At 59.5% G+C, this 25,090-nt stretch overlaps 2 protein-coding genes across 12 annotated transcripts in view; both read right to left on the minus strand.

The window, feature by feature from the left end:
• Window positions 1-4,812, minus strand: part of DYSF (dysferlin) — a 72,726-nt gene extending 67,914 nt beyond the window's left edge. For 3 of the 5 annotated variants that reach the window (XM_064712121.1, XM_064712120.1, XM_064712117.1), the window contains exons 1-3: window positions 4,714-4,812; window positions 722-777; window positions 131-222 (exon numbers count right to left, since the gene is read on the minus strand). In XM_064712121.1, coding sequence (XP_064568191.1) covers window positions 131-222; window positions 722-777; window positions 4,714-4,801 — 236 coding nt within the window. In that variant the 5' untranslated portion in view covers window positions 4,802-4,812. Of the gene's footprint in view, window positions 1-130; window positions 223-721; window positions 778-2,379; window positions 2,474-4,713 lie in introns of those variants that run through there. The other 2 variants (XM_064712119.1, XM_064712118.1) reach the window with 1 other exon arrangement.
• A 5,887-nt stretch (window positions 4,813-10,699) lies between these two features.
• The window catches only part of LOC135447212 (transcription factor COE4-like), a 32,488-nt gene continuing 18,097 nt past the window's right edge, over window positions 10,700-25,090 (minus strand). For 2 of the 7 annotated variants that reach the window (XM_064712125.1, XM_064712127.1), the window contains 9 exons: window positions 22,229-22,346; window positions 20,105-20,235; window positions 19,905-20,031; window positions 18,505-18,593; window positions 17,655-17,720; window positions 16,858-16,999; window positions 15,164-15,343; window positions 14,186-14,377; window positions 10,700-12,716 (listed from right to left, as the gene is read on the minus strand). In XM_064712125.1, coding sequence (XP_064568195.1) covers window positions 12,646-12,716; window positions 14,186-14,377; window positions 15,164-15,343; window positions 16,858-16,999; window positions 17,655-17,720; window positions 18,505-18,593; window positions 19,905-20,031; window positions 20,105-20,235; window positions 22,229-22,346 — 1,116 coding nt within the window. In that variant the 3' untranslated portion in view covers window positions 10,700-12,645. Of the gene's footprint in view, window positions 12,761-14,185; window positions 14,378-15,163; window positions 15,344-16,857; window positions 17,000-17,654; window positions 17,721-18,504; window positions 18,594-19,799; window positions 19,864-19,904; window positions 20,032-20,104; window positions 20,239-22,228; window positions 22,347-25,090 lie in introns of all 7 variants that reach the window. The other 5 variants (XR_010440021.1, XR_010440022.1, XM_064712123.1 and 2 more) reach the window with 5 other exon arrangements.

The raw sequence follows: 25,090 nt of genomic DNA on the forward strand, positions 1-25,090 counted from the left end.
CCAAAAATGCAGCTCCAGCCTCCCACGGCCATCCCACAGTGGGAATACGCGGAGTCTGGGAAGAGCCGGACAAATCCCGGGAATGGGAAAAGGGAGAAGGAGCCGTGTCCAGCTCCGGAATTTTTCCCACCTGTTTCTCCCCACGGTTTCATGGTCCTTGACCACCACGGTGAGCTCGGCATCAGGATCCAGAGGGATTCCCTTCAGATCCCACTCGAATCCCTGGAAAAAAAGAGGAGGGAGAGGCCAGGATCAGTGTCTGGAGTGGAGAACCCAAATCCCAAACCCCATCACAATCACAGCATTCCCAAAGCCAAATTTCCCAGCAAATTCACCAGGAAAAGTTGCCTTGGGACAAAGTTTTCCTTGGCCATGGATTACCAGGAAGGAGCAAATCCCAGGAGCTGCTCCAGCCCCAAATCTGTCCCAGTGTTCGCACCAAATTCCAAATTTTTGGAATTTTGGCCTATGGGAGCACAAGGAAAGTGTTGAAAGGGAAAAGGTGCTGGAAAAATTCCCATTCCATGGAAATTCCTTGAAACATTTGTGCCAAGTCTGGATAAGACTTTGCTGGAAGGGGAAGAGATTGGAATTCTGCCTGGAATTCTGGAACAGAAAGGGAACGATCCCAAACTTCCCATGGGGCAGAAGCCCCAGGGAATCACCTGGACTCGGGCATTTTCTGGGAATGGGGATAAATCCAGGGACTGGGAATTCTCACCTCATTCCAGACAGGATTCACGTTGTTCTTGATGACCTTTGTCCTCTTCTTGACACCTGGAAGGAGAAAAACCGGGATTGGGATCTTCCAGGGGTTTGGGAACTTCCCAGGGATCAGGATCCCACAATGAAACTCTGATCTCAGCTGGGGCTGAGCTTCCAGGGATTCCCAGAATTGGATCCCATTCCCTGATCCCAGCTGGACCTGAACGTCCAGAAATTCCCACAACTCCCACGAGTAGGATCAGATCCCATTCCCTGATCTAAGCTAGGGGTGAGCTTCCAGTGATTATTCCCACAATTCCCAGGAGCAGGATCAGAACCCTTTCCCTCCTCCCAGCTGGAACTGGGCTTCCAAAAATTCCCAGCATGAGGACTGGATCCCAATCCCTGATCCCAGGTGGGGCAGAAATTCCAGAAATTTCCAGGACCACGACTGGATCCCATTCTCTCCTCACAGCGAGGGCTGAGCTTCCAGAAATTCCCACAATCCCCAGGATCAGGATCCAGCCCCATTCCCTCTTCCCAGGGCTGGGAATGCAGAGATTGGATCCAAGATCCCACTTGGATCCCCAACCCTTCCAGGCTGGAAAATGCACTGGAAAATCCTCCTTGCTGTGCCTCAGTTTCCCCAGGAGCATCCAAAGGTTTCCAAGGACTGGGAATTCAGGGTGGGAAGAGCCGGGGGAGATCCCAAACATTCCATTCCCTCCATTCCCAAACCTCGGGATCGTGCCTCAGTTTCCCCAGAATCCCCCAAATGCCGCGGGTGGGAATCCCGGGATTCCCCCAAAATCCAACATTCCCAATCCCGGGAATGCACCCACCCCCTTCCCAAAGCCACGCCCCCCTCATCCCTCCTGGAATGTCGCTGCATCCCAAGGGAGGGACCCCCGCGGGAAGAGGAAAAGGAAAAGGCCAAACAATGGAGGTGACTCAGATCCCGGGAGACTCCGGGATATTCCAAATATTCCCGGTTTTCCGCTCTTTTCGCACCGTTCAGCGACCCCTTCCCTATTTGGGATTGGGGAAGAGCCGAACTTCCCGGCTCTGGGAATATGGAAAACTCATCCCGCTGGTTTTCCTCATCCAGAGATTCATTCCCATCTCGTTCCTGGTATTTCCCGGGATTCAGAGCCCTGGAATTGCCCTGGATCGGGATTTGGTTGAAGATGGAGCTCCCGGGATTCTCCAGCGGGATCCCGGTGGGAATGGGATCAGCAGCAAATGAAAAACCTGGATCGGGAGCTGCTCGTCCTTTTCCCTAATTTTTGTTTAAAATTGGATTTTTTTCCCCCATCTTTTCGAACTCCAGGAAAATGCCAGGACAGCGCCGTCCTCCAGAGGGAATTTTGGGAGTGCAAACCCCTCAGTTTTCCCAGGAAATCCATCCCTCGGGAATGGGATAACCCCTGTTCCATGTGGGATTATTCATATCCATCCCAGTGCAGAATTCAAGGATTTCAAGGGATGGAATTCCCAGGGATATTCCAGCGTGGATTTAAAAACTTTGAGATCAGGGGGATAAAAGGCGCAAAGCAAAAGATTTTCCAAGGATTTAGGAGCTTCCCAGATCCCAAATTTTCCTGAGAGCTGCTAAAAACATTCCAAACCCTCCCTTCCTTCCCAAAAAAAAATACAAAATCGGGATTCCCTCACCTCGGAATGTCAGGCTGGCCACGGGATCGCTTTGTTTATCCCGCTTTTCCAGGTTGGGAAGTTGGGAAGCCCTTTGGAGCCGGCAGCGGAGCATGGTGGGGATCGGGAAAGCCGGGATCGGGAAAGCCGGGATGGGGAAAGCCGGGGTCGGGATCCGCTCTCCCTTATCCCATTCCCACCCCCTTTTCCCGGTCCGGCCCATCTCGGCACGGGAACGCCCCTGGAGGGGCTGGGAAAAAACCGGGATCGTGGGAAGAGAGCTGGGATTGGGGGGAGATAGGGAGGGCGGGAGTTGGGAATAAATCCCTGGGATTCAGGGATGCTCCAAGGCCTGAGGATGACCCAGCACAGGAATCTGGGAATACTGCAATTCCCAGGGATGGAGAATTAAAACCTTGGGAATTCAGAAATTCTGGAAACCCCAGAGATGCTCAAACCCCGGGATTTGGGAATGCTGGAAACCTCAGGGATGGGGAATAAATCCCTGGGATTCAGGGATCCTATAAAACCTGAGGATGACCCAGCATCAGGATTTGGGAATGCTGCAATTCCCAGAGATGGGGAATGAATCCCTGGGATTTGGGGATCCCACAATTCCCAGGGATGAGAAATCAAAACATTGGGATCCAGGAATTCTGGAAACCCCAGGGATAACCTGGCACTGGGATTTGGCAATGCTGGGAACCCCAAGGATCCCCCAAACACCAGAATTTGGGAATTCCAGGAACCCTAAAAATGGGAAATGAATCCCTGGGAATTTTGGGATGCTCCAAGGCCTGAGGATGACCCAGCACCAGGATCCAGGGAATCTGCAATTGCCAGGGACTAGGAATGAAATCCTTGGGAACTCAGGAATGCTGGAAAGCCCAAGGATGCTCAAACCGTGGGATTTGGGAATGCTGGGAACTCCAGGGATGGGAAACAAATTTCTGGGATTTGGGGATGCTGCAGTTCCCAGGGATGGGGAATTTAATCATTGGAAATCTGGGAATTTAATCATTGGAAATTCAGGAGTTGCAGAAACCCCAGGGATAACCTGGCACTGGGATTTGGGAATGTAGGAACCCCAAAAATGGGGAATGAATCCCTGGGATTTAGCGATGCTCCAAGGCCTGAGGATGACCCAGCACAGGAATTTGGGAATGCTGCAATTCCCAGAGATGAGGAATTAAATCCTTGGGAATTCAGGAATTCTGGAAACCCCAGGGATGCCCAAACACTAACTGGGAATGCTGGGAACCTCAAGGATGGGGAATAAATCCCTGGAATTCAGGGATCCCACAATTCCCAGGGATGAGAAATCAAAACATCAAGATCCAGGAATTCTGGAAACCCCAAGGATATCCCAGGACTGGGATTTGGAAATGCTGGGAACCTCAGGGATAGGAAGTAAATCCCTGGGAATTTTGGGATCCTACAAGGCCTGAGGATGCTGGGATTTGGGAATGCCGCAATCCCGGGAACACCAAAACCCCAAAATCTGGGAATTCAGGATGAGAAGAACACCGGGAATGCCACACCCACACCGGGAGAATCCCATGGAAAACCGGGACCGCTCCCTCATCCACGAACACCCAGGAAATCCCCAAAAGCCGCTTTTTCCCATTAAAAAAAAAAAACTAAAAATCCCAACCAATCCGTGACGTCACTCTGTCCTTTGTCCCCTCAGTGTCACTTTTGTCCCCAGTGGGGAAAGGACCCCGGGAAGGGACCCCGGGAAGGGACAATTCCCAAATTTGGGATCCTCCCCTCCCCCCCGCACGGAAAATCCCAAAATATCCGCGGCGGGGACCGGGGGTGGCTTTAGGGGGGTCCCCAAGTGCCACCAGCGGGGTGGCGACACCACAGAGGGGACAGCGCGGACCCGCGGCTCTTCCAACCCCATCCCGACTTCTCGGGCCAAAATTCCCTCACATTTATCCCAAAAAAAACCCCAAAATTCCCCTAAATCCCGATTTTCCCGCCACCCCCCCTTCCCCCTAGAGTTTCTGACGCTGGAACGGGGAGGGGACACCAAAGGGGTGGCGGCGACAATGGGGACAGGGGGGACTGGCAGCGCTTCCAGCCCCATCCCAACATTTAGGACCGCCAAAATCCCCCCAAAAAAATCCCAAAATCCCGACTTTTTTCCCCTCTGGATCTTCACATTTCGGAACGGGGAGGGGACACCACAGGGGTGGCGGCGACAACGGGGACAGGGGGGACCCGCCCCCGCCGCTCTTCCAGCCCCATCCCAACTTTTAGGACCGAGCCGGGCGTGGCCGAATCTCCCCCCAAAATTCCCCCCAAAATCCCCCAAATCCACCCCAAATCCCGAGGGGTTTCTTTCCCCACCTTGGAACGTGGAGGAGCAGTAGGTGTCGCTGATGTCGCTGTCGCCTGTGAGGACATTTTCGGCCCGCAGGACGAAGACGCGGAGCATCGTCCCCTCCCCCACCCCTCCGCATCCCCCCCCTTCCCAAAAAAAAAAAAAAATCCCGGGATTTTCCCCCCCTCCCCCTTCCAAAGCTCCGCCCCCTTAAAGGGACCCGGCCCCGGGGGTGGGGGAGGGGCGGGGCTGTGGCGCCACCTCCCCCTTGGGGACATCGGGGGGAGTTTTGGGGACACCGCAGCCACACATTGTCCCCAAGAGGGAGTTTTGGGGTCCCCACTTTCCCATTGCCCCAAAGGCAGAAATTCTGGGGTTCCCCCTCCCCCTTTGGGGGCACTGAGAGTGATTTTGCTGTACCCACTCCCTCAGTGACCCCAAGAGGGAATTTTGGGGTCCCCAGTTTCCCATTGTCCCCAAGGCAGGAATTTTGGGGTCTCCACCCCCCTTTGGGAACATCGAGAGGGATTTTGGGATCCCTATAGCCCTAAAGTGTCCCCAAGAGGGAATTTTGGGGTCCCCACCCTCTCTTTGGGGCCATCGGGAGGGATTTTGGGGGTCCCCACCCCCTCCATTTCCCCAAGAGGGAATTTTGGGGTCCCCACCCCCCCACTGTCACCAAGGAGGGAATTTTTGGGTCCCCACCCTCCCTTTGGGGACATCAGGGGGATTTTGGGGTCCCTACAGCCCTAAATTGTCACCAGGAGGGAATTTTGGGGTCCCCACTTTCCCATTGTCCCAAAGGGAGGAAATTTTGGGGTCCTCACTCCCCCATTATCCCCAGGGAGGGAATTTTTGGGTCTCCCCCCCACTTTGGGGACACTGGGAAGGATTTTGGGGTCCTCAATCCCCCCGTTATGCCTAAGGAGGGAATTTTGGGATCCCCACCTCCCCAGTTTTCCCTGAAATGGGAATTTGGGGTTCCCACTTCCCAGGGGGATTTCGGGGTCCCCGCCCCCGTTATGGGATTTGCATTCCCAGCGGGAACAGCTGGGACTGGCCCCGCCCCCGGCTATTTTTGGGAATTCTTTCAGCCCCGGCCTTTCCCAGAAAGTGGCTCTGGGAGATCCCGCCCCAAACCGGGATGGGATTGGGATCTGAAATCTGAGATCCCTGATCCTGCCCCAAACCGGGATGGGATTGGGATCTGGAATTTGGGATCTCTGGTCCTGCCCCTAATTGGAAGGGGATCGGGATCTGAGATCCCTGATCTCACCCCAAACCAGGATCTGGAATCTGGGATCTGGAATCTGGGATCCCAAGTCCCGCCCCAAACCAGGATCGGATCTGGACCCCTCATCTCACCCCAAACCAGGATGGGATCCAGGATCTGGAATCTGAGATCCCTGATCCCTTCCCAAACTGAGATAGGATCCAGGATCTGGGATCCCCGACCTCACCCCAAACCAGGATGGGATCCAGGATCTAGGATCCCAAATCCTGCCCCAAACTGGGACGGGATCTGGGATCCCTGATCTCACCCCAAACTGGGATGGGACCCAGGATCTGGAATCTAGGATCCCCGATCCTGCCCCAAACTGGGATGGGGTCCAGGATCTGGGATCTCCAGTCCCGGCCCAAACCAGGATAGGATCTGTAATCTGGGATCCCCAATCCTACCCCAAATTGCAATAGGATCCAGGATCTAGGATGCCAAATCCTGCCCCAAATCAGGATGGGATCTGGGATCCCTGATCCTGCCCCAAACCAAGATGAGATCCAGGATCCGGGATTCCCGATCTCACCCCAAGCCAGGATGGGATTGGGATCTGGGATCCCCAATATCACTCCAAACTGGGATGGGATCTGGAATCTGGGATCCCTGATCCTGCCCCAAACTGGGATAGGATCCAGGATCCCCAGTCTCACCCCAAACCAGGATGGGATCCAGAATTTGGGATCTGGGATCCCCAATCCTGCGCAAAACTGAGATGGGATCCAGGATCTGGGATCTGGGATCTCCAGTCCCGCCCCAAACCAGGATGGCATCTGGGATCCCTGATCTGACCCCAAAACAGGATGGGATCCAGGATACCCAGTCTCACCCCAAACTGGGATGGGAGCTGGGATCTGGAATCTGGGATCCCTGATCCTGCCCCAGACTAGGATTGGATCCAGAATTTGGGATCCCCCTTTTCACTGATATCCCCCTGATCCCATCCCCTCATTCCTGCTTTCCCCTCTTTGGGTTTTTCCCATTCCCATTTTCCCTTCTTTGGGTCTATCTGACTCCATTCCAGTTTTTCCCCCTTTGGGTTTATCTGATCCATTCCAGTTTTTCCCTCTTTGGGTTTATCTGACCCATTCCCACTTTCCCTCTTTGGGTTATCCCATTCCCATTTTCCCTTCTTTGGGTCTATCTGACTCCATTCCAGTTTTTCCCCCTTTGGGTTTATCTGATCCATTCCAGTTTTTCCCTCTTTGGGTTTATCTGACCCCATTCCCACTTTCCCCTCTTTGGGTTTATCCCATTCCAGTTTTCCCTCTTGGCTTTGTCCCTTCCCATTTTTCCCAGCCCCAAATCCCAGGATCTGCCGCGACCCCAAACCCTGCAGAGCCAGGACTGGGACCTGGGGGTTTGGGGGAAATTCAGGATTTGGGGGAAATTCGGGATTTGGGAGAGATCAAAGCCGAGGGCACCCATGGGAATGGGAAGGGCCACCAGTGCATGTCCCCAGCCCCTGTGCCACGTGAGTGTCCCCAGGCCCTGTGAGTGTCCCCACCACCAGTGCCACCACAGGGTTGTCCCTGTGACCGGTGCCCTGAGCGTGTCCCCACCGCCTGTGCCATGTGCATGGTCCCTCTGCATGTCCCCAACACCTGTGACTGTCCCCACAGCACATGCCACATGCCTGTCCCCAAACCCTGTGTGTCCCTGCAGTGTGTCACATGTGTGTCCCCAACACCTGGACAAGTTCCCACCACCTGAGTGTCCCCATGACAAGTGCCATGTGTGTCCCCACCACCTGTCCCCAACATGTGCATGTCCCCACCATGTCCCCTCCACCTCCTGTGAGTGTCGCCATGGCATGTGCCACCTGCCTGTCCCCATGTGCCACCTGCCTGTCCCCACAACCTGGCCATGAACTCATCACCTGTCTATGTCCCCATGGGAAGTGCCACATGCATGTCCCCAACACCTGAGTGCATCTCCAGCACTTGTGAGTGTCCCCAATACCTCTGCATGTCCCCAACACCTGTGTGTCCCCACCAGCTATGCCATGTGCATGTCCCCATGAACTGTCACTGTCCCCAACACCTGTGACTGTCCCCCCCTCATGTCCCCAACACCTGGCATGAACTCACCACCTGTCACTGTCCCCATTAGAAGTGACACATGTGTGTCCCCAACACCCGTGCCATGTGAGTGTCCCCACTACATGTCCCCGCCCCCCATGCATGTCCCCAGCACCTGGGAGTGTCCCCATGGCATGTGCCACTTGCATGTCTCCAACACCTGAGTGTGTCCCCACCACCTGTGCCATGTGAGTGTCCCCACCACATGTCCCCACCCTCTGTGCATGTGCCCAACATATGGGAGTGTCCCATGCTATGTGCCACATGCATGTCCCCATGTGTCATCTGTGTGTCCCCAACACCTGTGTCACCTGCCTGTCCCCACCTCATGTCCCCAACACCTGGACATGAACTCACCACCTGTCAATGTGCCCATGGGAAGCGTCACATGTGTGTCTCCAACACCCAGACAGGTTCCCACCACTCAGTGTCCCCATGACAAGTGTCATGTGTGTCCCCACCAACTGGAAGTGTCCCCACAGCATGTTCCACGTGTGTGTCCCGTGTGCCACATGCACGCCCCCTACACCTGGGAGTGTCTCCACAGCACGTGCCACATGTGTGTCCCTGTGTGCCACCTGTGTGTCCCCAGCACCTGTGCCACCTGCCTGTCCCCACCTCACGTCCTCAACACCTGGGCATGAACTCACCACCTGCCAATGTCCCCATGGGAAGCGTCACATGTGTCACAAGTGCCACATGTGTCCCCAATACCTGTGCATGTCCCCAACACCTGAGTGTGTCCCCAACAAGTTCCACACGTCTCCAACACCTCTGCACATCCCCACGAGTGTCCCCAACACCTGTGTGTGTCCCCATCACTGTGCCATGTGTGTGTCCCCACCACGTCCCTGCCACTTGTGTGTCTCCACCACATGTGCATCTCCCCAGCACTTGTGAGTGTCCCCAACCCCTGTGTGCCCCTGCAGTGTGTCACATGTGTGCCCAACACCCGGACAAGTTCCCACCACCTGAGTGTCCCCATGACAAGTGCCATGTGTGTCCCCAACACCTGTGAATGTCCCCACAGCACGTGCCACATGTCCCCATTTCCTATCTGTGTGTACCCACCACCTGTGCCACCGGTCTGTCCCCACCTCATGTCCCCAACACTTGAGCATGAATTCACGACCTGCCAATGTCCCCATGGGAAGTGTCACATGTGTGTCCCCAACACCCGTGCCATGTGAGTGTCCCCATGGGAAGTGCCACATGCATGTCCCCTTGTGCCATCTGTGTGTCCCCAACACCTGTGACTGTCCCCACCACCTGTACCATGTGTCTGTCCCCACCACATGTCCCCAAAACCTGGCATGAACTCCCCACCTGTCAACGTCCCCATTAGAAGTGACACGTGTGTCCCCAACACCTGTGCCATATGAGTGTCCCCACCACATGTCCCCACCATCTGTGCATGTCCCCAACACATAGGAGTGCCCCCACGGCATGTGCCACTTGCGTGTCCCCACCACCTGTAACTCTCCCCAACACCTGTGACTGTCCCCAACATGTGCCATGTGAGTGTCCCCACCACCTCTGCATGTCACCAATACCTGTGCATGTCCCCATCGCCTGTGACTGTCCCCAGCCCCTGCATGTGTCCCCACCACCCCTGCCACACGTGCTCACTCACGGTGCCACCACCCCAGGCTGGTCACGGTGTCACCCCCGTCCCCACGGGGGTCCCCAGCTGTCCCCACGGGGGTCACGTGGTGTCCCCAGCCCCGTGTCGCCGCTCGGTGTCCCCGCCCGGTGTCGCCATCCCCGTGCCGGTGCCAGCTGTGCCACCCCCCCGCTCCCCGCGCTGGCACCGCCGCCTCCTCATTAACCTTTCTTGATTAACGCAATTAATTCCAGCTCCTCCTGCGCTCATCCCGGCGCGCGGGGGCGGGGGGAGGTGACAAGAGGTGACACCGCAGCTGGAGGGGACCGGGGGTGGCCTGGGGGCTGGGGCCTGCAGCATTCCCGGGATTCCAGCGCTGGGAATGAGCCGGGGCCGGGCGTGGGGACATCCCCGCCGTGTCCCCAAGGGGTGGGGACAGCGGGGTGACACCGGTGTCACCATCCGGGGGGGTGACAAATCCCGGGAGTCGCAGCTTTTCCACGAGGTCTTTAATTCCCATTCGGGCCCCCGGCCATGCCCTGCGCCACCTCCGCGAGTGGGGGGAACATTGTCCCCAAGGGTCACCCCCCAGCCCGGCGTGGGGGGGACACGCGGTGACACCGAGAGGGGACAGACACGGAGGGGAGGGACACGAGCGACCCCCGACTGGGGATAAAAGGGGGAATGTTGGGAATTCTTCCCGTTTTATGTACAAAACTCCCGGCTGGGGGAGGGGACAGGGACACCCAGGGACCTCCCCCCTCCCCGTGGTCAAAACAGTTCTGGTAATTAATATCGATAATAATGGCAATAATTAATGGCAGGGGACAGCGGTGTCCCCATGCCCCGGGTGGCATCAGGATCCTGATCCTGGACAGGAGATCCGGGATCGGATTCTGGAATTGTGGGTGAGGCTCTGGATTGGAGCAGGGAGAGAGCCGGGAAAGGCAGGAGGAGCCAAGTCCCACCGGAGCATCCATCCCCCTTGGGCATCCAATTATTCCCCGGAGCATCCATCCCTGTTCCTGCATCATCCATGTCCCTCCCCTGGCTTGGAGGATCCATCCATCCATCAATCCACCCATCCATCCATCCATCCATCCATCCATCCATCCATCCATCCATCCATCCATCCATCCCACTCCAGATCATCCCCCCTGCCCAGGAGCATCCATCTTCTCTTGGATCATCCCTCTAATCCTCAATATCCACCCTATTCCAGGGCATCCATCCCACTTTGGATCATCCATCCTTTTCCAGAGCTTCCATCCCACCTTGGACCTTCCATCCCACCTAGAACGTCCCTTCAAACCTGAAGCATCCATCCCACCTTGGATTATCCTTTTCTGGAGCATCCACCCATCATTGGAACATCTATTCCACTTGGATCATCCATCCCACCTAGAACATCCCTTCCATCCTGGAGTATCCATCCCATCCTGGATCACCCACCTCACTTTGGATCATCCATCCCACCTTGGAACATCCAACCCATCCTTAAGCTTCCATCCCACCTGGAGCATCCTTTTCTGGAGTATCCATCCTATGTTGAACACCCATCCCACCTGGATCATCCATCCTGCCTTGGATCATGCATCCCAACCTGGAGCATCCATCTCATCCCAGAGAGTCCATCCCACCTTGGATCATCCATCCTTTTCCAGAGCTTCCATCCCATCTTGGATAATCCATCCCACCAGGATCATCCAACCCATCCTGGAGTTTCTATCCCAACCTGGATATCCATCTTACCTTGGATCATCCATCCTTTTCCACAGCTTCCATCCCACCTCGGAATATTCATCTCACCTTGGATGATCCATCCCGTCTTGGATTGTGCATCCCAACCTGGAGCATCCATCTCATCCCAGAGCATCCATCCCACCTTGGATCATCCATCCTTTTCCAAAGCTTTCGTTCCACCTTGGATCATCCAATCCATCCTGGAGCATCCATCACACCTTGGATCATCCTTTTCCAGAGCATCCATTCCTTGTTGGAACATCCATCCCACCTGAAGCACTCATCCCACCTTGGATGATCCATCCTGACCTGGAGCTTCCATCCCACCAGGATCATCCATCCTACCTTGGATCATCCAACCCATCCTGGAGCATCCATCTTACCTTGGATCATCCATCCTTTTCCAGAGCTTCCATCCTACCTTGGAACATCCATCCCACCTGAAGCATCCATCCTACCTTGGAACATCCATCCCACCTTGGAACTTCCATCCCTTTCCAGAGCTTCCATCCCATCCTGGAGTGTCCAGCTCATCTGAGAGCATCCATCCCACCTTGGATGATCCATCCCACCTCAGAACATCCGTCCTACCTTGGAACATCCATCTCATTCCAGAGCATCCATCCCACCTTGGATCATCCATTCCACCTGAAGCATCCATCCCACCTTGGATGACTCATCCCACCTTAGAACATCCATCCCGACCTGGAGTTTCCATCCCATCCTAGAGTGTCCATCTCAACCCAGAGCATCCATCCCACCTTGGATCATCCATTCTTTTCCAGAGCTTCCATTCCACCTCGGAACATCCATCCCACCTTGGATGATCCATCTCATCCCGGAGCATCCATCCCACCTTGTATCATTCATCCTTTTCCAGAGCTTCCATCCCACCTTGGATCATCCATCCCACCTTGGATCATCCATCCTTTTCTGGATCATCCCTCCCATTCTGGACCACCCCTCCCGCCCATCCCGGCGCCTCCACCCCTCTCCCTTCTCCGCCCCATTCCCGGCTCTCTCCACCTCTTCCCGAGGCCAAACCCAGGAATTTTGGCTCATTCCAGGATTTCCCCGAGTCCCCCCTCAGCCGGGCCAGGCCAGGGCCACCCGGGGTGGGGACATCAGGGGGCTGGGTCCCCTCATCCCGCTGGGCCTGGCGGCTCCGCCCAGCTCTGAGGGGAGGGGACAGGGATGTCCCCAGTCCTTGTCCCGGCGGGATGGGGGATCCGGAGCCCCTCCGGAGACGCCGTCCTTAGGAATAGGCCAATCCCTGGAGCGGCCGCGCCGGAGCGTGGAATTTGTCTGAGTCCTCGAAAGCTGGGTCTGGGCAGGGTGGGGACAGCGTCAGCCGGGGGACATTGGGGACACTGGAGACAGAGCGGGACAGGGATGCGGGTGGCACAGGGCAGGGACATCAGGAAGGGAGTGCAGTGACATCGGGGACCCTCCGTGGGGCAGGGGGACTCAGGGTGGGTGTTGAGGACACGGGGGACCTTGGGGACACAGCGGGACAGGGACACGGGTGGCATTGGACAACCCCAGGTATGGGTGTCACACAGGCAGGTACATCAGAAAGGAAGTGCGGTGACACTGGGGACTCTCTGTGGGGTGGGGGGACTCGGGGTGGGTGTTGGGGACACTGGGGACCTTGGGGACACAGCGGGACCTTGGGGACACAGCGGGACCTTGGGGACAGGGATGCAGGTGGCATTGGACAACCCCAGGTATGGGTGTCACATGGGCAGGGACATCAGGCAGGGAGTGCGGTGACATTGGGGACTCTCTGTGGGGCAGGGGGACTCAAGGTGGGTACTGGGGACACAGCAGGACAGGGATGCAGGTGGCATGGGACAATCCTAGGCGTGGGCATCACATGGGCAGGGACATCAAGGACCCTCCATTGGGCAGGGGGACTTGGGGTGGGTGTTGGGGACACTGGGAACCTTGGGGACACTGGGGACATGGGGGGACAGGCCCCAGGGTGGCACAGGGCAGCTCCAGCCACGCTCATGAGCGGGACATTGAGCAGGTCCAAGGATTACAGTGACACCGAGGTCACTCTGTGGGACAGGGCCACCCAGGGGCAGATGTCAGGGACCTTGGGGACGCTGGGGACAGAGAGGGACACGGGTGGCACAGGGCAGTCCCAGCCATGCCCAGGCATAGGACATCAGCAGTGTGGTGATATTGGGGACCCTCCATGGGGCTGGGGACAGATGTCAGGGACCCTGGGGACACGGGTGGCACAGGGCAGCCCCAACTATGCCCATGTACAGAACATCAGCAGTGTGGTGACACCAAGGACCCTCCATGGGGTTGGGGACAGATGTCAGGGCCCCTGGGGACAGAGAGGGACACGGGTGGCACAGGGCAGAGCCCTGACCAGAGAGCCAGGAAGGTGCAAGGGACATGGTGACAGTGGGGACCCTCCATGGGGCTGGGGACAGATGTCAGGGACCCTGGGGACACTGGGGACAGATGTCAGGGACCCTAGGGACACGGATGGCACAGGGCAGCCCCAACCATGCCCAGATACAGGACATCTGGAGTGTGGTGACATCAGGGACCCTCCATGGGGCTGGGGCCACCTGAGGACTGATGTCATGGACCTTTGGGATAGTGGGGACACTGGGGACAGAGAGGGACACGGGTGGCTCAGGGCAGCCCCAGCCATGCCCAGGGACAGGACATCAACAGTGTGGTGACACCGGGGACCCTCCATGCGGCAGGAGCCACCCGGGGCTGTGTGTCGGGGACCGCGGTGGCCTTGGTGGCCTTGGGGACAGGCTGACCTTGCAGGGCGCTGGCGCAGGCGGGCGGGGGGGACCCCGGCGGGCGCAGCACGGGGGCGAAGGCGCTCTTCTGCTTCACGGCCGAGATCATCGTCACCGGGGAGAAGGAGAAGCCACCCGGAGAGGTGGCAGTGCCCCCGCCCGAGGTGACAGCGACGGATGAGGAGCCCAGAGGGGGACTGGCAGGCAGGACTGAGGGGACAGCCACACACACGGCTCGGATGGGGACAGGGGACACCGCGAGGGGGTGGGACGGGGACAGGGATGGGGACAGGGAGAGAGGCAGGGACAGGATGGGGACAGGATGGGGACAGGGACAGGATAGGAATGGGGATGGGAACAGGGAGAGAGGCAGAGACAGGGAAGGGGACAGGACCAGAATGGGGACAGGACAGGGCAGGGAAGGAGCAAGGACAGGGATGGGGACAGGGAGAGAGGCAGGGACAGGGACAGGACAGGGCCAGGGATGGGGACAGGGAGAGAGGCAGAGACAGGAAGGGACAGGACCAGAGATGGGGACAGGGACAGGGCAGGGAAGGGGCAAGGACAGGGATGGGGACAGGGAGATAGGCAGAGACAGGGACAAGGACAGGGCCAGGATGGGGCCAGAGATGGGGACAGGACAGGGAAGGGGACAGGGACCGGCACAGGGATGGGAACAGGAACAGGGAGAGAGGCAGGGACAGGGACAATGACAACGATGGGCCAGGATGGGGACAGGGACAAGGACAGAGCTGTCCCACCTCACCTGACCATGTCCCCACTCCCTCTCCCACCCTCAGTGATGTCTTTGGGGACACTCCAGGGTTGTCACACGGCTTTGGGGACCCCATAGGGCTGGCCCATGACTCTGAGGACCCTCAGGGACCCCAGAGTGACTTTGGGGCCATGAACCCCCCTTCAGGACCCCCCCAGGGCTGTGACAGGGCTTTGGGGACCCCCACCCCATCCATGGGTGTCCCCAGGTGTGTCACTCACTGGCGTAGGGGGAGGTGGCGGTGGAGCCGTTCAGGAAGCTCGGGGGGGACCCGGGCACGCCCAGGCCGGCCATGGTGGCCCCGCCGAAGCCGCCGGTGGCCCCGGCAAAGCCGGGCTGGGGGGCCGAGCCCGGGGGGCCGAACCCCCGCGCCGGGGGCGTCCCGGGGCTGCGCGAGAACCCTGCGGGGACAGCGACACGGTGGCACCTCCTGGAGAGGGGACAAGGGCTCTCCGGACCGCCCCCACCCCGCCCCGGGGACACCGCGACACGGTGCCACCGCCTGCACAGGGGACACAACCCCCCGAGGCCACCGCACACCGCACAGAGCTCAGAGGGGACAGGGACACGGTGCCACCGCCTGCACAGGGGACACAACCCCCCGAGGCCACCGCGCACATTATGGGGAGCCCTGAAGGGACAGGGCTGGGTGGCATCCGCTGGAGAGGGGACAAAAGCCCTCTCCCCACTCTGAGGCCACCCCGAGGTCACCTCGCACTTAGGTCAGAGCCCTGAGGGGACAGGGACAGGGTGGCACCGCCTGCACAGGGGACACAACGCCCCGAGGCAAGTGCACACCTTGTAGGGAGCTCTGAGGGGACAGGAACAGGCGGCACCACCCGGGGAGGGGACAAAAAGCTTCCTGCCACCCTGAGGTGACCTCGAGACCATTGCACACTTTATGGGGAGCACTGAGGGGACAGCGACAGGTGGCACTACCCGGGGAGGGGACGGAAGCCCTCCTGCCACCTCAAGGCCACCTCAAGGCTATCACACACTTTATAGGGAGCCCAGAGGGGACAGCCACAGGTGGCACCTGCTGGGGAGAGGACACAACACCCCCGAGGCCATCGCGCACCTTGCTGAGAGCCCAGAGGGGACAGCGATGGGTGGCACCTGCCGGGGAGGGGACAAAAACCCTCCTGCCACCCCGAGGCCACCTCAAGGCCACCTTGCACCTTGGACAGAGCTCTGAGGGGACAGGGACAGGTGACACCCACCGGGGAGGTGACAAAACCCTTCCTGCCACCCCGAGGTGACCCCGAGGCCTCCTTGCACCTTGGTCACAGCCCTGAGGGGACAGTGACACGGTGGCACTGCTTGCACAGGGGACACAACCCCCCGAGGCCACGACGCACATTATGGGGAGCCCTGAAGGGACAGGGATGGGTGGCATCCGCTGGAGAGGGGACAAAAACCTTCCTGCCACCCCGAGGCCACCGCGCACCTTGAACAGAGCCTGGAGGGGACAGCAACAGGTGGCACCCACCAGGGAGTGGACAAAAACCTTCCCACCACCCCGAGGTCACCTCAAGGCCATCCCACACTTTATGCGGAGACCTGAGGGGACAGGGACACGGTGTGACTGCCTGCACAGGGGACACAACTCCCGAAGCCATCGTGCACCTTATGGGGAGCCCTGAGGGGACAACGACACGGTGGCACCTCCTGGAGAGGGGACAGAGACTCTCCAGACCGCCCTCCCCACCCCGAGGTCACCGCGCACCTTGGACAGAGCTCAGAGGGGACAGAGACAGGTGACACCACCCAGGGAGGGGACAAAAACCTTCCCGCCACCCCGAGGTCACCTCAAGGCCACTGCACACTTTATGGGGAGCCCTGAGGGGACAGCGACAGGTGGCACCTCACGGGGAGGTGACAAAAGCCCTCCTGCCACCCCGAGACCACCACGCACCTTGTTCGGAGCCCTGCGGGGAGTCACCCATGGCGAGGCCGAGCTGTCCCCCGCCGAAGGAGGGGACAGTGACATGCGCGGGGGCCCTGGGGACACTGTAGAGCGCCTCGGCCACGTCGGCCGCCCGCTTCAGCAGCACGTCCTGGGGACACGGCAGCGGTGTCACCACCGAGGGAGGGTGGCACTGCTTGGTGGCACCTCTGGGTGGCACCCTACAGTGCCACTTCGCAGGGTCACCTCACAGTGTCACCCTACAGTGTCACCCTCCAGCATGGTGCCACCCCACAGAGTAACTCCTTGGTGATACCCCTTGGTGTCACCCCACAGTGCCACCCCTCAGTGCCACCCCTCAGTGTCACCCCACAGAGTAAGCCCTTGGTGTCAGCCCTCAGTGTCACCTCTCTGTGCCACCCCAGTGTCACCCTCCAGCACAGCGTCACCCTCAAGTGTCACCTCTCATTGTCACCCCTCCATGGTGCCCTGAAGTGTCACCTCTTGGTGTCACCCCACAGTGCCACCCCTAGGTGTCACCCTTGCTGCCACTCCACAGTGCCACCCCTCGGTGTCAACCCACCACCCGCAGAGCCTGGGGTGACCCTGGGATGGGCCAGGGCTGTCTGGGACTGTCCCAGCTGGTGTCACCTCCCAGGGCTGGGGAGGGGACCGGGACCCTCCAGGTGTGGCAGGGGGAGACTCGAGGGGGTCCCAGGGTGGGGGGTCCCAGGGGTGTCCCAGAGGGGTCCCAGGGATGTCCCCAAGGGGGTCCCAGGGGTGTCCCCAAGGGGGTCCCCACACACCTGGTTGCTGTGGGGGACCCCATAGAGCGCCTCCACCAGGTCAGCCGCGCGCTTCAGCAGCACCTCCTGGGGACAGCAAGGGGACAGGGGAGGGGACAGGGGGTCAGGGGGTGCTGCAGCCCCAGCCCACCCCCTATAGTCCCCTGTGTCCCCATTCTGTATCTCCAATGATGCCCCTGTGTCCCCTCATGGTCCCCCCATGTCCTTATTCTGTGTCCTCAAAGACTCCCCTGTGTCCCTCCTGCCCCCCTCATTCTATGTCCCCAATGACCACCCCCTTGTCCCCTCCATGGTCACCCCGTGTCCCCATTCTGTGTCCCCAATGACTCCACTGTGTCCCCCTGGTCACCACCCCTGATGCCCCCATTCTGTGTCCCCAGTGACCCCCCTCATGTCCCCATTCTGTGCCCACAATGACCCCCTCGCCCCCTCATTCTGTGTCCCCAAAGACTATCCTGTGTCCCCCTGGTCACCACCCCTGACGCCCCAATTCTGTGTCCCCAGTGACTCCCCCATGTCCTGGTTTTGTGTCCCCAATGACCCCCCCTGTGTCTCCACTCTGTGCCTCCAGTGACCACTCCCTTGGCCCTCCCATGGTCCCCCCGTGTCCCCCCCAAGTCCCCCCCGTCACCACCCCTGACGCCCCAATTCTGTGTCCCCAGTGACTCCCCCATGTCCTGGTTTTGTGTCCCCAATGACCCCCCCATTTCCCCAACCCCTGCCACACCCAGGGGACACAACAACTGTCACCCCCTCCCTGCCCTTTGCCCCTGGGGCACTGCCAGGGAGTCCCTGTGTGCCCAGGGTGTCCCTCCTGTCCTCCCAGGGTGTCACTGTCACTGTTCCCTACCTTGGGCAGGCGCTCGGGGTCCCCGGGGTGCCGCGGGATCACCTTCTGCAGCCGCTGGAACCCGTAATCGATGGTGGGCTCGTTCAGGGCTGGCACAGGGGACATCGCCACCACTGTCACAGTGTCCCATGGGCTGGGACATTGTCCCAAGGTCCAGGGCACTGTCCTGGCTGTGTCACTGTCACAGGGGCTCCGTCCCCTTCCCGGGGTCTGTGTTCCTTTCCTGGGGTTTGTGTCCCCATCCCACAAGTGCGTGACACAGTCCCAGGTGTCCCCATCCCAATTCCAGGTGTCACCAACCCAGGACTTTCCATCCCAATCCCAGTCCCAGGGTTCTCCACCCCTTTTTGGGGTTATGTGTCCCCTTCCCAGGTCTCAATCCCAAGACTCTATCCCATTCCCAGGTGTCCCCATTCCAATCCTGATGTCACCATCCCTTTTCCAGGCGTCCCCATCTAAACCCCAGGTGTCCTCATCCCATTCCCAGGCATCCCCATCCCAATCCCAATGTCCCCATCCCAATCCCAGGTGTTGCCATCCCAATCCCAGTGCTCTCCATCCCATTCCCAGGTGTCCCATCCCAATCCCAGCAGTCTCTACCCCATTCCCAGATGTCCCCACACCAATCCCAATGTCCCCATCCCAGTCCCAGGTGAATCCATCCCATTCCCAGTGGTCTCTATCCCAATCCCAGTTGGCCTTCTAGGATTGGGTCTCTATCCCATTCCTGGGTGTCCCTATCTCAATCCCAGGTGTCCCCATCCCAATCTTGATGTTCCCAATCCCAATGTCTCCAGTCCTAATGTCCCCACCCCAGCCCCAGTGTCCCCAGTCCTAATGTCCCCTCCCCAAGCCCTATATCCCCACCCCAGCCCCAATGCCCCCAGTCCCAATGGCCCCACCCCAGTCCCAATGTCCCCACCCCAATGTCCCCACCTCAGTCCTGACGTCCCAGTCCCAATCCCGACGTCCCCAGTTCCACTGTCCCCAGTCCAGTCCTGATGTCCCCACCACAGTCCCAATGTCCCCTCCCCATCCCCGCTGTCCCCACCCATCCCCACTGTCCCTGTCCCCATTGCCCCTCACCGGTGTAGACGAAGCGTCCCGGGGCGCCCTTGCAGAAGCGCTTGGCCTTGTAGAACAATGTCCCCTCCCCACCCCCAATGTCCCCATCCCCGCTGTCCCCATTGTCCCACACCAGCGTAGACGAAGCGTCCCAGGGCTCCCTTGCTTGGCCTTGTAGGACAATGTCCCCTCCCCATCCCCAATGTCCCCACTGTCCCTGTGTCCCTCACCGGTGTAGACGAAGCGTCTCGGGGCACCCTTGCAGAAGTGCTTGGCCTTGTAGGACAATGTCACCTCCCCATCCCCAATGTCCCCACTGTCCCTGTGTCCCTCACCGGTGTAGACGAAGCGTCCCGGGGCGCCCTTGCAGAAGTGCTTGGCCTTGTAGGACAATGTCACCTCCACGACCCCCGGGATGTGCCGGGGGGGCGTCTGCACGCGGATGGCGTGGGGGGTGATGAGCTGCGGGGGGGACACGGCCTCAGTGGTGTCCCCACAGTGTCCCCAAGGTGTCCCCACCCCAGCCCGGCCGTACCTCGCTCCACACCAGCACGGTGCCGAAGAGCACCTGGAGGCCATCGAAGAAGTTGTCCCCGATGACAATGACGGTGGCACCGCCCGTGGTCCAGCCCTCGCTGGGGCTGATGGCCTTGATGCAGGGGGTGGCTGCTGGAGGGGACAGCGACAGCCGTGGGGGGGGACAGGGACAGAGATGGTGGGGACAGAGGGGTGGAGGGCACAGGGACAGAGATGGGGTGGAGGGGACAGGGACAGAGGGGTGAAGGGGACAGGGATGGTGGGGAATGAGGGGTGAGGGAGACAGGGACAGCAATGGCAGGGACAGCTATGGCAGGGAGGGAGGGGTGGGACAGGGACAGAGGAGTGGCAAGACAGGGACAGCGAAGGCAGGGACAGAGGGTGGAGAGGACAGGCACGGGGACATGGACATGGAGTGGGACAGACATGGGGATATGGGGACAGGGACAGAGGGGTGGGGGGGACAGGGACAGCAATGGGATGGAGGGGACAAGGACAGAGATGGGGTGGAGGGGACAGGGACAGAGGGTGGAGAGGACAGGCACGGGGACATGGAGTGGGACAGACATGGGGATATGGGGACAGGGACAGAGGGGTGGGGGGGACAGGGACAGAGGGGTGAAGGGGACAGGGACGGGGATGGTGGGGACAGAGGGGTGAGGGGGACAGGCATGGGGACATGGACTGGGACAGGCACGGGGACACGGGGACAGCCATAGGGACATGGACATGGAGTGGGACTGACATGGGGACAGGCATGGGGACATGGGGACAGGAACAGAGGAGTGGGGAGGGACAGGGACAGCAATGGGGTAGAGGGGACAAGGACAGAGATGGTGGGGACAGAGGGGTGGAGGGGGACAGGGAAGAGGGGACAGAATTGGGACATGGACATGGAGTGGGACAGACATGAGGACACAAGGACAGGCATGGGGACATGGGGACAGGGACAGAGGGGTGGGGAGGGACAGGGTCAGCAATGGGGTAGAGGGGACAAGGACAGAGAGGGTGGGGACAGAGGGGTGGAGGGGGACAGGGAAGAGGGGACAGGAATGGGGACATGGGCATGGACATGGAGTGGGACAGACATGAGGACACAAGGACAGGTATGGGGACATGGAGTGGGACAGATGTGGGGACATGGGGACCAGAATGGGCACACAGATATAGATGGGGACATGGGCATGGATCGTTACAGATGTGGGGACAGGCAAGGGGACACAGGGACAGGTATGGGGACATGGACATGGATGAGGACAGACATGGGGACATGGACATGGTTGGGGACATGAGGGCATGGACTGGGACAGACACAGGAGGCCATGGGGGCATGGGGATATGGATTGGGACAGATATGGGGACACAGGGACATGGGCATGGCTGGGGACACACAAGTGGCCACAGGGACATGACCAGGGACAGACGTATGGACACAGATGGGGACAATCACAGGTGGCCACATGGACATGGCTGGGGACACGCACGTGTGATCATGGTGACACAAGTGGGGACAGAGGCACCCATGGACACCCAGCATGGATGGGCACGGACACTTGGGGACAGCAGGGTGGGGACACAGGGATCACCTGGGGGTGCCAGGTCAGGCTGGGGGCTCCCAAAACTTGTCCCCAAGATGGCCATGGTGACACAGGTGGGGACAAAGAGAGACACCCATGGATAGGTCCACCAGATATTGGGGACAGCAGGGTGGGGACAAATGGATCACCTGGGGGATGCCAGGCCACACTGGCAGGGTCCCATGGCATGTCCCCAGGATGTCCCCAAGATGGCCATGGTGACACAGGTGGGGAGGCACCCCATGGACACCCAACCATGGACAGGCAAAGACACTGGGGACAGCAGGGTGGGGACACAGATATTGTCCCAGGGGTGCCAGGTCACACTGGCAGGGTCCCAAAACACGTCCCCAAGATATCCTCAAGATGTCCCCAAGGTGGCCACGGTGACACCAATGGGGAGGAACCCATGGACACCCAACCATGGATGGGCACAAACATTGGGGACAGCACAGTGGGGACAGCAGGGATCACCCAGGGGGTGCCAGGCCATGCTGGCAGGGTCCCAACACATGTCCCCAAGATGTCCCCAGGTGTCCCCTGACCTTCGGAGGGGTCGAGGCGCCGGGCGCGCCGGCCGTGCTTGGAGTTGTTGTGGACAAACATGTTGTCGGACACGGCCAGGACGTGGCCGTCCACGTGCACCGTGGTGGACACCACCACCTGTAGGGACAAGGGACACCGTCACCCCGGGGTGGCCTGGCTGGGGACACCACAGGGGCACTGGGTGTGCTGTTCCTGCAGTGTCCCAGGGGTGTCCCCTCCCCTGTCACAGCCCTGTCACAGAGCGGGGATGCTGTGTGTGGTGTCCCCACGATGTCCCACAGCGTCCCCATCTCTGTCATACCACAGGGACACTGTGTGTGGTGTCCTTGTGATGTCCCCATCTCAGTCACAGCCCTGTCACACTGCAGGCACACTGTGTGTGGTGTCCCCATGATGTCACCTCCCCTGACATGGCCCTGTCACACCGCAGGGATGCTGTGTGTGGTGTCCCTGTGTTGTCCCCATGGTGTCCCTATCCCTGTCACAGCCCTGTCACACCGCAGAGACGCTGTGTGTAGTGTCCCCATGATGTCCCCTCCCTGACATGGCCCTGTCACACCGCAGGGACGCTGTGTGTGGTGTCCCCACAATGTCCCCATGGTGTCCCCATCCCTGTCACATCACAGGGATGCTGTGTGTGGTGTCCCTGTGCTGTCCCCATCTCAGTCATAACCCTGTCACACCGCAGGCACACTGTGTGTGGTGCCCCCACAATGTCCCCATGATGTCACCTCCCCTGACATGGCCCTGTCACACTGCAGGGATGCTGTGTGGGGTGTCCCTGTGTTGTCCCCATGGTGTCCCTATCCCTGTCACAGCCCTGTCACATCACAGGGATGCTGTGTGTGGTGTCCCTGTGCTGTCCCCATGATGTCGCCACAATGTCCCCATCTCTGTCACAGTCCTGTCACACCACAGGGGGTGTGGGGGCCCGCTGTGGTGTCCCCGTGGTGTCACAGCGGTGGCCCGAGGGTGGCCCGCACAGCCTGGGGTCACCAGCCCCTCCTGGGGACCCCCAGACTGCCGAGCTCCTTCCCCCAGGGGACACCCAGGGGACCCCAAACCCCTTTTAGGGTCACCCCCAGTGCCCCAAGTTCCCCCAAGGGGACCCCAAACCCCCTTGAGGCCCCCTTGGGACCACCCCAAATTCCCCCCTAAGGGACCCCAAACCCCTTTTAGGGTCACCCCCAGCCCCTCAAATTCTCCCCAGTCTTCCCTGCCCCAGCCCCTCCAGGAGACCCTAAATCCCCCCAAGGGAACCCAAACCCCTTTTAGGGTAACCCCAATTCTTCCAAACTCCTTCCAGAGGACCCCAAATCCCTTTAAGGGCCACCTCCAGCCCCCCAAATCCCTCCAAGTGACCCCAAACTCCCTTAAAGCCCCCTCAGGTGACCCCAAACCCCTTTTAGGACCACCCCAAGTCCTCCAAGTTCCTCCCAGGGAAACCCAAACCCATTTTAGGTCACCCCACTCCTCAAATTCCCAGAGAACCCAAACCCATTTTAGGGCCACCCCCTCAGAGACCTCCCCCAAATCCCTTTTAGAGTCACAACCTCTCCCTCAAATTCCCCTCAGGGGACCTCAAACCCCTTTTAGGGCCACCCTCAGTGCCCCAAATTCCCTCCAAGTGACCCCAAACCCCTTTTAGGGTCACCTCCAGCCCCCCAAATTCCCCTCAGAGAAACCCAAACCACTTTCAGGGCCACCCCCTAAGGGATCCCCCCCAAACCCCTTCTAGGGCCACCTCCAATCCCCCAGTTCCCCCCAGGGGACCACAAACCCCATTGAAGTCCCCTCAGGACCCCTCAGGACCCCTCAAACCCCTTTTGGGGACCACCCCCAGTGCCCCAAATTCCCTCAGGTCTTCTCCCTCCCCAGTCCCTCCAGGAGACCCTAAATCCTTTTTAGGGCCACCTCCACTCCCCCTAATTCCCCCCAGAGAACCCCAAACCCCTTTTAGGGCCACTCCCAGTGCCCCTAAATTTCCGAGGGGACCCCAAACCCCCCTGAGGCCCCCTCAGGACCCCCAAACCCCTTTTAGGGTCATCCCCCAAATTCCTCCAGGTCTTCCCTGCCCCAGCCCCTCCAGGAGACCCCAAATCCCTTTTAGGGCCACTCCCACTCCCTCAATTTCCATGCAGGGGACCCCAAACCCCTTTAGGGCCACCCCATAAGGGACCCCCCCCAAATCCTTTTTAGGGTCACCCCCACTCCCTCAAATTCCCCCCAGGGGACCCCAAACCTCTTTTAGGGCCACCCCCAGTGCCCCAAATTCCTCCCAGGGAACCCCCAAATCCCTTTTAGGGTCACTTCCAGGCCCCCAAATTCCCTCCAAGTGACCCCAAACCCCTTTTAGGGTCACAACCACTCCCTCAAATTCCCCTCAGGGGACCTAAAATCCCTTTTAGGGTCACCCCCACTCCCACCAGTTCCCCCCAGAGGACCCCAAACCCCTTTTAGGGCCACCCCCAGTCTCCCAAATCCCCCAGGAGACCCCAAACTCCCATGAGGTCCTCTCAGAACCCACCCCCCCCCCAAATCCCTTTTAGGGTCACCTCAAATTTCTCCCAGGGAAACCCAATTTCTTTTTAGGGCCACCCCCAACCCCCCAAATTCCTGCAGATCTTCCTGACCCAGTCCCTCCAGGAGACCCTAAACCCCTTTTAGGGCCACCCTCAATCCCCCAAATTCCCCCCAGGGAACCCCAAACCCCCTCAGAGCCACCCCCAACCCCACCCCGGCCCCACAAAGGGATCCCAAACCCCTTTTTACGGTCACCTCCAGCCCCCCAAATTCACCCCAGGGGACCCCAAACCCCTTTTAGGGTCACCTCCAGCCCCCCAAATTCCCTCCAGGGAAAC

This window comes from Zonotrichia leucophrys, chromosome 4 (assembly GCF_028769735.1).
Source record: "Zonotrichia leucophrys gambelii isolate GWCS_2022_RI chromosome 4, RI_Zleu_2.0, whole genome shotgun sequence".
NCBI lineage: Eukaryota > Metazoa > Chordata > Aves > Passeriformes > Passerellidae > Zonotrichia > Zonotrichia leucophrys.